The sequence below is a fragment of the Electrophorus electricus genome, chromosome 16 (assembly GCF_013358815.1).
Source record: "Electrophorus electricus isolate fEleEle1 chromosome 16, fEleEle1.pri, whole genome shotgun sequence".
NCBI lineage: Eukaryota > Metazoa > Chordata > Actinopteri > Gymnotiformes > Gymnotidae > Electrophorus > Electrophorus electricus.
In genome coordinates this window covers 16,080,568-16,093,520 of record NC_049550.1, presented here as the reverse complement: position 1 = coordinate 16,093,520, position 12,953 = coordinate 16,080,568, and the positions used below count along the sequence as shown (strand labels likewise).

Genomic DNA, 12,953 nt, shown 5'->3' with positions numbered 1-12,953 from the left:
AGTTGTTTTCAGTCATAATTGTAAGTCACTTTGGATAAAAAAGCGTCAGCTAAATGCCGCAAATGTAAATTAATAAGGCCAATGTATAGATTTAAGAAACAAAGTTGGAACGCATTTCAGTGACAGGAGAGTCCACCAACAACATATTCAGGAGGAGGAGTCAGGATCAAATGCAAATATTAGGAAGGATATGAAACAAACAAGAAATATTGCTGCAAGGGTGTTTCTGACTGAGATCTTGCTGTGTGCTTCTCACTGGTGTGTGACTGGATGTAAAAGTTGTGTGTTAATTGTAACATGATCTTGGGTTCCTTGAAAGGTTCTGTATAAATATAACTTCATTTGTTCATTAGTTATGCAGTGTTTTTATCCTAGGTTATATACATAAGTACAATTGTATCTTTTTGGGTCATGTTTCTTAACTAACCATATTTACTCAATTTCATCTAAAATGAAGAAGGTTTTATTATATCATACAGGTATACATTTAGTAGTCTACCAGCAACTCAACTGTAATCTTTATTTAATCTGTTTATCAGTGTGTGATGCTTGATATCTGTATATAAGTGCATACCTTCATACAGAATACGTTAAATAAAATTAGAATGATTAACAACTAGCATGACTGATATTTCTCGATCATGAGGACATGACCTCTTGTCAGCCATCAGAGGGCCTTTGTGATTGTTCCCTTATGATGGTGTCACGGTCTCCCTGACAACCTGCGCTGTTTCCGTGTTTTCCTCATTCTGGTTTTCTTGCAGTGGTTAACTGCCTCTGCATCTGATTACTGCCACCAGTTCCTCCTTTAGTCCTTGTTGTCATCCTGTCTTGAGCCATGTGTTTCCTCCGTCTTGGCTGATCTTTCTCGTTAATCTCGTAAGCCTGTCTTTTTATTCTCATTATATCCCAACTGCCTTGACGTAAGATATTCTCTCATGGGTTTCTTTGTGTTTGTTATATCATAGTTCTATTCTGTGAGCATTTAGCACATCCTGAATTTCCTCTTTCTATGTGTGTTGTTTTCTCCCTTTCCCTTCTTCACTGGTTTGGTCTTTGTTCTGTTTGTACTTTGTATTCCTTTCTCTCAGTTTGCTCTGTGGTTTAGTTTTTTTAGTCTTACCTTGGTGTGTGTTCCTTTCTCTGTATGTTCTCATATTGCTTGCCGTAACTCATTATGATTATATTATCCTGGTTTCCTCTTTCCCTCCCTGTCATTATGCAACTCCCCGTTATCTGTGAAGCCCGGTACTTATACTCATTAGTGTGTAATCATGCTAGTTCATAACTGAGTTCACTCCTTGAACAGCACTCATTGCAACCATCAGCCAGCTTTTATTACGAAAACACATGACAGATGAGGCTGCAACTATATTGCTCATATGAAAGGACACCCTATGTATGTCCTCGGTCTGATTATGTGTATGCTGTAGTCACAGTAAATCACAGCCTCTCTCTCTAAATATAACATTATATTGTTGTTAGTATAATTTCTGTATAAAGGGAAAAGCCAAAACGATAAATCCTTAAAAAAAAAACCTTTATTATATTGTATGTAAATTTGGTAAAGCCAATGATACATCAACACAACACACTATTCCAAATAGGAATATTCATTATGAACACTGTGTGCAGTTAGAGTTCAGTTATAAACTGCAGACCTTGCTCATCAGTTGTCATGTAAAATATACATGTATTCTCCAGCTCCGGAGTGGGTAGAGGGGGCAGTTTATGATCACAGGACTGCTATTGGGGTGACACAGCCCTCTTAGCCAGCAGGGGTCACTGACACAGGGAAAACCTCCAACAACACTAAGACATGGTCATACTGGGACAACACCCACTAGTCAAAGTAGTGGATATAGGGGATTAGGAAAGACACATGACACCTTGTAAAGGTGAAATAATTAAATATACATAAGAATGCTTAATGCAGTCTACATAGAGCTGATTTGATGTACAGATGTAAATAACTATAAACCTGTACAATGGACTCATCTCAGTCCAGCAGAGATACTGACATGCGCACAAACCCCAGCAACCCTGTAGTGCCTGATAGGCTGGTCATGTTTTACATTAAGGCTGCTTTAATCAGGGCCTGTGCTAGAAGTTTGTGTTTTGATTTGAAGATTTGCATCTTTCTTGTCCAAACAAAACACATTAGTTAATTGTTTTGACTTCTATAGGATTGACACATCATTCAAAGCTCTGTTAGAATATGTTGGAGGCTACTAATTGCCCACTGTGACTTGACACACAGACAGATCTACCTACTGTACTATTTATTTATGGAAAGGAAATTTTGAAAGGGCTAAACCTTTGGGAAGGACATGGGGTTTGGATTTGACAGCTCCACCACATCACATCAAATCCATCTGACTACTACAGGTATGGCTGGATAAAACAATGACTGTTTAGCATACAACAGCAAACAGGACACAAAACCGAAGTACTTAAAAAAATATTCAGCTAGCTACAAGGTCCCCAAACCCACTCTCTTACTATGTGATCCAGTACTATGCCTCTATGCTGTTTTAGCTTCAGGAAAAGAAGTCAGTATCATATGTAAATGAGAAAGGATATTAAATAAACATTACATATTTCTGCAATAATGAAAGTACCATTTGTTAGAGTCTATATTTACAGACATTTTTATTTTAATAGCCTGATTTCAGTTGACTTTGCCTGAGGCATCTTTCCATTAAATCTGTTAGGAGATATGGTTCACAATTTCAAGTCTACCATCTATATGAAATATTTTGCTACAAGATTTTAATAAACATTTCATACATTACTTGCTGAGAAGGTTACAGTTGACTTGACATGTTTCTGCTGCCTCTCTGTCATGAAAAAGGGAAGTTCATCTTCACTTTCTGTTTAATAATCAGATGAAGACACAGCCCAGACAGAGACAGTGTTGCGGTGTGAGCTACAGGAGCTCTGATATCTGTTTACAGTGGAGAGGAGTTGGTCTGGATATCTGTGATTTCGAACTAAGAATGAAGATCCTGTTCATCTTCACCCTCTATCTGGTCTCAGGTAATGAAATGCACTTCTACATCAACACTGTCAGCAGGGTAAGAAGAAGTTCTTTGTCCAAGTGTTATTTGTGCAGCAAGGTTGCTACTGTTTGAATTCACCTGCACAGTAGTGTTTTAACTGTGATTACAAAAGTCACAAATGAGCTTACATTAACATATTATGACATCACCCAGATGTCTTTCAGTTTGGCATGTATTTCAGAGACAGGAGAATCCAAAAATGAAGTGACAGCATATTCAGGAGGAGGAGTCATGATCAAATGCAAATATGAGGAAGGATATGAAACAAACACCAAATATTTCTGCAAGGGTGAAATTACAACATGCACTTACCAAATTAAAACACGAGCCAAACACACATGGGTGCATGAAGGCAGATTTTCTATGTATGATGATACCAGTGCTAAAGTCTTCTGGCTGGTAATGAGAAACCTCACTGTGGAGGATTCTGGATCCTACCAGTGTGGAGTGGATGTAAAGGTATGGATAGACATGTACAACCCAGTGGAACTGAAAGTAAAGAAAGGTGAGTCTCTCACACCATTATACCTGTTTATTGTCAAACTTGCATGGACGTTCTCATTAGTTACAAAATGGTTTCAAAACTACACTAGTCACGTCACACCCCACTGGCATATGGCTCCACCCACTTTGTAGCAGATGCATTTATTTCTGTCCACAAAATTAATAAATGGCGATAAATATGTGTGCACCCTAAGAACAGTAAAATTAGGTGTTAGGAGGCTTTACCGTTTTAGTTCAGCAAGGAAGTAAGAGCCCAACGTGTTTAGCAGGTTACAAAATTTATTGGTGTCTATGTTTTTTTCTAATGTTATTTTTATTTCTACAGATCTATACTATGTGAAGACCATTAATAAGGTTGGCTATGTAGGAGGATCTGTGAATATTAGCTGCAATTACCCAGAATACCACAACAGTGAACCCAAATTTCTCTGCAAGAGCATGGACACTGCTGTTTGTACTTATGAAATATCAGTTAAAGAAAGTGGAAGATGGATAAATGAGGGACGCATGTCTCTATATGAAAACAGAACAGCACAAATCCTGACTGTGACCATCAGAGACATGACAGAGCACGACTCTGGTACATACTGGTGTGGAGCTGAATCAGACTGGGAATCTGATCATGGATACAAGGCTTATATTATACAGATCTACCTGAGAGTGACTGGTGAGTAGATGCTTGATTTCAGTTTTTTCTTCTTTAATATCTGTCATGAGGCTTTCAGTAGGCATACGTTTTCATTAGGATACCTCAAAGCATCAGTGAACATGCTGTCAGTGAGAGTTATTTTCTCTCCTCTCTGGCGGTTCCTACAGTAAAACATCATGTTTGTTTACTTCCTGGTTTCGTTTCCTCATGCTTCCATGTCTGGTTTAATTCTCTTCCACCCCTTTTTAGTATCTCCACCTGTTATTGTAATCACTTGTTTTTTGTTAGTCCTCATTTGTCCTTGTATATATGCCCTCTTTGTACAGTTTGTCTTTACAAAGTCTCACCATCTTGTATTTTTGTTTCTGAGCCATCGGTTGTGAAGCGTAACAAAACTGTACAAATGACAGGCACAAGACAGGGATATAAACACACAGACTAAGCAGTCTGACACAGGGAGTATAAACATGACATAGTTTCATGATTGTTATGATCCACAGTCATGGGTGGGAATAACAGAAGTAGGCCACAAAAACAACATGCAGTAAAAATGCACAGTCAATATTCAGAGGGAGATTCAACTTTGTTATTGCTCCAGTACAGTACAGTACCAGTACAGGCAACAAAATGCACTTTGTAGAGTTCATATTTTTTAGAACATTTTCCGCACTTTATATTGCATAAGTTGTGGTGAGCATACTCATTGTAAGAGAAGTACATACTGTATGTGTCAGAGAGATCACACATTATAGTTCATGACCTGCATGGCTTTTTGCTCTCTGTATGCATATTTCCTTGTACAGTATTTCCAGGGCTGGCTGTGTACTTCTCTATTGGTGCTGGTTTAGTGTTGGTAACTGCTGGTGTGATTATAGCAATCTACTGCAGAATAAAGAAAAAAGGTAAAATGCACTTCAAATTACAAACATAAGATGAACATATGCTAAACATATTCTGAATTACATTCAATCGTTAGTGAAGAGTGTGTAGACACTGCAGCACAGTGACTATGAAATAAGGTTCAGAATGACCTTTTGAATTCAGGGGTGTTTATGTTGGTGAACCACACAGGAATCTTGTCTTCAGAAAGTGAGAAAACATACTCGCATACATGCTCAGATAAATATTCAGATACATGATCACTTACATGTGGGAATCTGTTCAGGTTCTTGTCCTGGCCAGTCGAGATCATTCCACTCTTTAGCTTTAAAAAAGGCTCCATCTGAACACAGCAGTATGTTTGTGGTCATTGCCTTCCTGTAAGATGAAACAACATACCCAGAGTCTTGTTGTACTCTTTCACTGATATATATCTTGAATAGTGTTCTTTATCTGAGTATAAATATGTGTATATTTTAATTAATGCTTATACTATCCACTATAATTGCAGAAAGCCTGTTTCAGTCTCAGTGTAATGTACTTAAGTTGGAGATCAGAGAAAAAAAAAAACATCGATAACATGTGTTTACAAATACTAATGTAAAAGACTGTAAGACAGTGTATCAATACTCACTCAGCATTACTACACCTCTACTTTTTCTCTGTTGCCCTCATTTTCTCCCTACAGACCCCGAGACAGTGAGACAGTCTAGAGAGGTGGGTACAAAGTCACATGATAAAATATGATCACATGATTTGCTCCAGTCATTCATTGGAGAAATATTTCCATAACTTTTAAATAAAATTTTACTCATTTTTTTGTTTTACTCCTTTCAGACAAATGAAGATTATGCAAATATCTCATCTTTTATTGCTTTCCAACAAAGAAAAAATAGAAATCAATCAGAATCTGTCTATGAGAATTTTGGATCCAAAGTCAACACTTAAGATTCCGTGCAAGAAAAGCTGAGCCCAGAGACTAACTGTATCTGTCAGCATCTGTATCACACCACCAATCAAATATGTTATGCTGTCCATAGTCTACAGAAAGTGGGTCTTTTAGTTACAAGTTTCAGAGAATGTCCTACATTTATCTACTGTTCATCTGTGTAAGTGTACACCTGTGTGCCTGTACATACTGGTTCTTTGACTGACTTATGTAAGCATTGCATTACTGTACTTAATTTCAAAGGAAAGTAATTACATTACAGCAATAAACCCTATTACATGTACCATCTGTATATAGAGGTAAAGTATTCAAATTAACCAAATAAGAGACAGTATGATTTTGTTCATTACATATCTAAATGACAGTGCTTCTCACCATGGTCAGCTCCATAGCAACACTGACAACACAACTGATTCCATCTTTGACTCAATATTCAATCAGCCTCTGTGTGAGGAAGCATTTAGTACCCTGAGCCAGAATCCCTCACAGGATGCCTGAGAATTAAAGGTTTATAAAATCTTTATATTAATAATATTTAATGTGTTCAGTATTTGTTGAAGCTTATGGAGCATGTTGTTCCTAAATTCTCAATCTGCAAATTATAAAGTTAGAAAGTAAAGATGCAGACTTCAGAATTAGTTGAAGAGAATAGCTGGTCCTGTGCTTTATTGCAAGTTAAACATGTATTTGAGGCATCCTCTGGAGAAAGTCTGGGGGGTAGCGGTTTTAACTTGTAACAGTTTTAACACTTTAATAAACTGTCAGTCACAGTTAAGGTTAATTGGGGCACCACCTTGATTAACAGTGAAAATTGAGGGGATGGTTTATAGTCTGTGAGGGTCTGAATGCCATGTGCATTGTGGTCAGAGTTGTGAAAGTCCTCCTCAACAGAGAGTTTGTGGGTGTGTCTGGCTCTACTAATGCCTTTTTTCAGATCTGCCCTGGCTGTAGGCCTCAGCATCACCAGATCTAAAAGTGGCGTCATGTGCCTTCAGCAGTAGGCAAACTTCACATTCATCCAGGGCTTCTGATTAGGAAAGATTTTCACATGCTTGACAGAGGAGACATACACATGCTAATATAATGCATGACAGCTTACCTGTATGTGTCCAGGCATGTGTGTTTGAGTCCATAATGGCTTGTGAAGATAACATACTGCAATCAGTGTCTTGAAACTAATGCTGTAGGGAGGAGACAGCACCTTCTGACCACCCTTTAACTGTCTGTTGAACAACAAATGATATAAAAAAAAAATATCAGTAATATAATCTAAACAAATTATATATATATATATATATATATATATATATATATATATATATATATTATAAAGTTTTTAAGTTTTTTGTTTATTTATGTATGTGAGATATGGAAGTTTACAATGTCCCCATGTGCAAATCACAGGCAATAGTGCCATCTAGAGGAGATGTTCTGAAAATTACCACAATGCTCTCTTGCAGCAGAGAGCAAACCAGTGATGTGCAATAAACACACGCATAGTCAGACTGATTATTGTTTTGTAGAATTATTACAGAATTTAAGACCACAAATCTGACATAGTTTGTGAGCATACTGAGAGGGTAAATATATTAATAACTCTTAAAAATGTAAAAATGACTCTGTAACCATGCAGACATACTTCTCTAAAGGTTAACATATCCGTAATATTCAAGTGTCAGCAAGTTTTCATTTAACACAACCACGGGAAATGTAGTTGATGTGGGCCTCATTGATACCTCATAGACTATAAGTGTTCTGTAGACTTGTATGAGGAGACTGAACACTCTCTGTGTCCAAGCTATACTATACTATAATGTCTGTGCTCCATTTAGGCCTTTATACCTCACAAAGTAAGCAGGTATATCTTAGTCAGTATACATTTAATTTAATTTTTAGGTAAGTAAGCCTCTGAATGTTGTTAATATACCAATTATAGTGAAGAACAATGTTTCATAATTACATTTCATGAATAATTTCAAGTCTGCATTGTATTTTTATTAAAATCTTTAATACTTGTGCTAATATCTTTACTCTCTGTGTCCTCTAGATGGCAGTAGAGCTCTCTTACCACAGCAAATGTGTAAAGTGTAATGTGCTTTGGTTTGTCTCGTTGGATTATCATCTGGTTGGTTAAGGTAGGCTCTGAGTTCAATTACCTTTGCCTTCGATTTTGTGAAATTCAAGGCTTGTTGTCTAAACCAAGTTGTTAGTTGCTTGTTAGCTATAATTACTCACTACAGGTGTAGTTTCGCCCTGACCTTAGGTGTGAACTGAGGGGCAGGCTCAGCACTTATTGAACTGAGTTAAATTAGGATGACTCACAGACACGTGTGTGTAGCGGTAATCAACATTTGGAGAAGATTTGGTGGTGCTCTGAATTAGTTCATCTACAGGACTTCACAAACTCAGTTAAGTATCTTCTCATTATCTCAATCTTTTATCTCATACATCCACAAATCAAGCATCTGAAATGTGTTTCACAATTTCTGTCCACATAACCCACAGGTCTCCTCGATGCAATCATAGATGTTGCAATCTCAGCAACCTCACTGACTCACAACGCTTCACACCATCACATATCGTGGTGGCAGGAGGGCTCTGGAACTGCCAATCTGCTGTCCAGAAGTCTGACTTCATCTCCACATTAGCATCCCACCACTTCCTACACTTTCTGGCTCTGACAGAAACATGGATCACCCATGAGAACTCGGCGACTCCGGCTGCCCTGTCCTCTGCCTTTTCGTATGCCCATTCTCCTATGTGTCTCGGCAGGGGTTGTGGCACAGGTTTACTAATGTCTCGAGAGTGGCGTTTCACTCCACTTTCCTTTTCTACACTTTCCATCTCCTCTTTAGAATTTCATGCCATTACAGTGTCTTTCCCCACCAAACTTCTTATCATTGTCATCTACCGCCCTCGAGGTTCCCTAGATCACTTCATTGATGAGCTGGACATCCTTCTGAGTCAATTCCCCATTGAAGGAAATCCACTCATTCTCCTTGGTGACTTCAACCTTCTATCAGACAAGCTGCATTCCTCCCGCATCCTTCTGCTGTTGGCAGCATTTGACCTCACCCTCAATCACTCTCCTCTGACTCACAAAGCGGTCAATGTTCTGGACCTGATCTTCACCCATACCACCACACCATTGGACATCGCAGTCACCCCCTCCACCTTTCGGACCATCACTTTCTATCCTCTCTCTCTCCCTTCCTTCTCTTTCCATCCAGTCCTCTCAAATATGTTCCTCCTCTCTCCTTCGCAATCTGTACTCCATAACTCCCTCTTCCTTTACTTCTACTATTTTGTCCACCCTTCCTCACCCTGATTCTCTATCCTCTCTATCTTTGGATACAGTTACAAATACTTTAATTTCTACATTCTCATCAATGAATCTTCTGTGCTCTCTCTCCTCTAGCCCTGCTAAATCCTCCCCACCTGCCCCCGGCTAACAGAAACACTTTGCTGCCACAGGAGAGAACTAAGGACTGCAGAGAGGCGGTGGAGGAATTCTCACGTAGATTCAGACCTCAGCTCATACAAATCTCTCCTTTCCAAGTTCTCACTGGAAGTAACATCTGCAAAGTTATCCTACTACAGAGAGAAATTTGAATCATCATCTGATCCATGCAAGCTCTTCACTATTTTTTCTTCCCTCCTTAATCCTCCCCCCCTCCTTCCTCATCTTTTACTCCTGAGGATTTTACCACCTTCTTTGAGGAGAAGGTTGCAGCAATCCACTGATCTTTTTCCTCTGTTTCCACTCCTCCAACCAATGTGTATTCCCCAACATCCAGCACTCTGACTTTCTCCTCTCTCCTCAGATGAAATTCTTCAACTCCTGACTTCCAGCAATCCGACTACATGTCCACTGGATCCAGTTCCTTCTGCTCTGTTCCAGACAATCACAAGAGATTTGCTTCCTTTCATCTGTCATCAACAATAACTCATCTTCTGGAAACATGCCAACTACATTCAAAACTGCCAAGGGTGGTACCAATCCTCGAGAAGGCCACACTCGATGGCTCCAACGTTACCAACTACAGACTGGTATCACTTCTCTCTTTCCTCTCAAAAACCCTTGAATGAGCAGTTTATAATCAATTGTCTTCTTTTCTCCCCCAGAACCAGCTGCATGATCCCAATCAGTCTGGCTACAAACCGGCACATTCTACAGAAATGGCCCTCATAACAGTGACTGAGAGACTTCATGCCGCTAAAGCTGCCAAACAGTCAGCTGTTTTGATTCTTCTAGACCTTTCAGCAGCCTTTGACACAGTGAACCACAACATTCTTCTCTCTGTTCTCTCTGCTTGGAGATGGTTTCAGTCCTATCTGGATGGATGGTCCTATCAGGTGACATGGAGAGGATCCGCATCCAAACCATGTAGACTCTCCACTGGTGTTCCACAAAGCCCCCTTCTCTGCTCTTTGTATACTTGTTCTCTTGGTGATGTAATATCTTATCATGGTTTCAGCTACCACTGCTATGCTGATGACATTCAATTATTTCTTTCTTTTCCACCCTCTGACACAAAGGTCTCCAGACGTATCTCGGCATGTTTGACTGACATTGCATCATGGATGACAGCTCACTACTTGAAGCTCAACCCCAGTAAAATCGAGCTTCTGTTCATCCCAGGTACTCCCAACCCTTACCATGACCTCACTGTTTCCTTTAAGAACTCCCTGGTATCACCATCCAAAACTGCCCATAGCCTGGGCGTAACTTTGGACAGCCTGTTGTTGTTCTCAGTTTATGTATCTAATGTATCCTTTGTAACATATGAAGGATTTGACCCTTTTTCTCTCAGGAAGCTACCCAGGTGCTTGTGCAGTCTCTTGTGATCTCAAAGCTAGACTACTGCAACTCTACTTGCTGGTCTTTCTCTAAGAGTAATCAAACCTCTACAATTTGTCCAGAATGCCGCAGCACGACTGGTCTTCAATCTTCCGAAGTTCACATGTTACTCCACTGCTGCGCTCCCTTCATTGGCTCCCTATAGCTGCACACATCAGATTTAAAACCTTGATGCTTGCCTACAAAGCCAAAATTGGACCAGCCCCTTCATACGTGAGGACAATGCTCAAAGCCCGATCCATACCTCGAGTACTTCGAACCTCAAGTATGGCTCGGCTTAAAACACCTTGCTTCAGGTCTCATGGATGAGAAGCATCGATACTATTTTCTGTCCTGGCTCCAAGATGGTAGAATGAGCTCCCACTTGCTGTCCGGACAGCAGAGTCCCTTGCAGTCTTCAAATGCAGACTGAAGATCCATCTATTTGCAGAATACTTAAAGGACAACTGACACTGCTCCCATATTGACTGACAAAATTAATACTTATTGTAGGGTACTGTTTATGTTGTTTAAGAAACTCCAGCACTTATTGTTTATAGCACTTAAACAATGATAAGATAGAAATACAAAATACATAAGGTCTAGTTATCAGCATTCATCCCTGTATTCTAATTCATTGGTATATTTAATTCTAACCTACTGTACTAGGATCTTCTGTGAGTAAACGACAAAGCACTTGTAAGTCACTCTGGCTAAGAGTGTCTGCTAAATACCGTAAAGTTACTGTTCCTTACATACACTGTACAGCCAGAAGCATATGAACACCTGATCAATCCTATATAAACCTGGTGTAAATCCTCTAATAAAATTATTAAATTGCAGTTTCTTCACACCAAACCCCTCAGACCATGTCTTTATATGTACAGGGACATGATCTTGCTGGAACAGGAAAGGAACTTCCCCAAAATGTTGCCACAAAGTTGGAAGCATCTAACTGTATAAACGTCTTTGAATGCTGTAGGATTAACCATTAATCATTGAAACTTACATTCTTTATACCCTTCCAGAGGTAGTGTGGAATTGTGTAGGAAGTGAAACAACAGAGTATGTATACATGTAACACACTTGGTAGAGCAAGATGTTCACAGCACCAGTGTCATGGGATCAATGTCCAGGGAGTGCACATGCTGTTTACTGACAAGTTTCTGCAAGTTGCTCTGGATAAGAGCATGTGCAAAATATGGAAAATATATGAGAGAGTTTGTACATGCTACAGAACTCATCTTACTCACTCTGTGTGTATGCACAGTCTACCACTGTGTGACTGAAATGCTTCCATTTCACAATAATGGCAAGTACAGTTGAGCAGGACATAAACTTTACCAACTCACTCTGTCAAAATCTGCATTGCATCACAGGGCCTAATTTAAAATCACTGAGCTCTTCAGTATGACCCAATTTACTGTTTTTTTTTTTAATGGAAATTATATGGCAATGCTCTGCATTGTTAGCAATGAGTGTAACTGAAACACCTGAACTCAAAATTTAGGACAGGAGTTCACATACTTTTTCCCATATAGTCCGTGTGTGTTGGGGAAATGGATGTGTCACATTGTAATGGCAAAGTGAATTTACTGATCCAGAGACAAAGAAATAAACTTAAACAGAAACAGAAAGCTGTACCTGTCACAACACACCAGATCCACCTGATCCACTAATTATTAACCCCTCATGAGCTGGATCCAGTGTGCTAGAGCAGAGCAGAGCTGATGCTGTACAGATCAGACGAACCCCAGGGATGCAGGTGAAGTTCTCTCCACTAGCTGGCAATAGAGGGACCCTCTATGAATAACACACAGTTGCTGTACCAGTACTTCTGGCTAGTAATAATTAAACACTGAGAACTGTGGATTAGTATTAGAAAACTTCAAAAAATGCGATGCAAAAAAAAATAAAACATTTAATCCACAGTCAAACTTTGATAATTCTGTTCAATTTTCTTATGATCATATTCTTGCTGTTCCTCACTAGCTGTGAAAGGAAGTGGCTGTTTTTGTCATCTTCCTGTGGTGTGACAGAACCACATATGCAGATAAACAGACCGGGCAC

At 39.3% G+C, this 12,953-nt stretch overlaps 1 protein-coding gene and 1 long non-coding RNA gene across 2 annotated transcripts; one reads left to right on the top strand and one right to left on the bottom strand.

The window, feature by feature from the left end:
• Positions 1-839: 839 nt before the first annotated feature.
• On the top strand, positions 840-7,311 carry LOC113568417 (polymeric immunoglobulin receptor-like). The gene is made up of 8 exons (XM_035534561.1): positions 840-879; positions 2,261-2,388; positions 2,889-3,039; positions 3,244-3,567; positions 3,892-4,233; positions 5,019-5,117; positions 5,783-5,811; positions 5,932-7,311. The coding sequence occupies exons 3-8, from the start codon at positions 2,889-2,891 to the stop codon at positions 6,040-6,042; spliced, it is 1,056 nt and encodes a 351-aa protein (XP_035390454.1). The 5' UTR covers positions 840-879; positions 2,261-2,388; the 3' UTR covers positions 6,043-7,311.
• On the bottom strand, positions 4,240-5,805 carry LOC118242643. Its single transcript, XR_004776980.1, has 3 exons — positions 5,729-5,805; positions 5,363-5,472; positions 4,240-5,097 (listed from the first exon to the last, which is right to left on the bottom strand). It is a non-coding gene; the product is annotated as an uncharacterized LOC118242643 (long non-coding RNA).
• Positions 7,312-12,953: the final 5,642 nt, after the last annotated feature.

Coding starts and splice junctions, on each gene's coding strand:
- LOC113568417 (XM_035534561.1), top strand. CDS start 2,889: ATGAAGACACAGCCCAGACAGAGACAGTGTTGCGGTGTGAGCTACAGG. Junction 3,568..3,891: donor GGAACTGAAAGTAAAGAAAG/GTGAGTCTCTCA, acceptor TTATTTCTACAG/ATCTATACTATGTGAAGACC. Junction 5,118..5,782: donor CTGCAGAATAAAGAAAAAAG/GTAAAATGCACT, acceptor TTCTCCCTACAG/ACCCCGAGACAGTGAGACAG.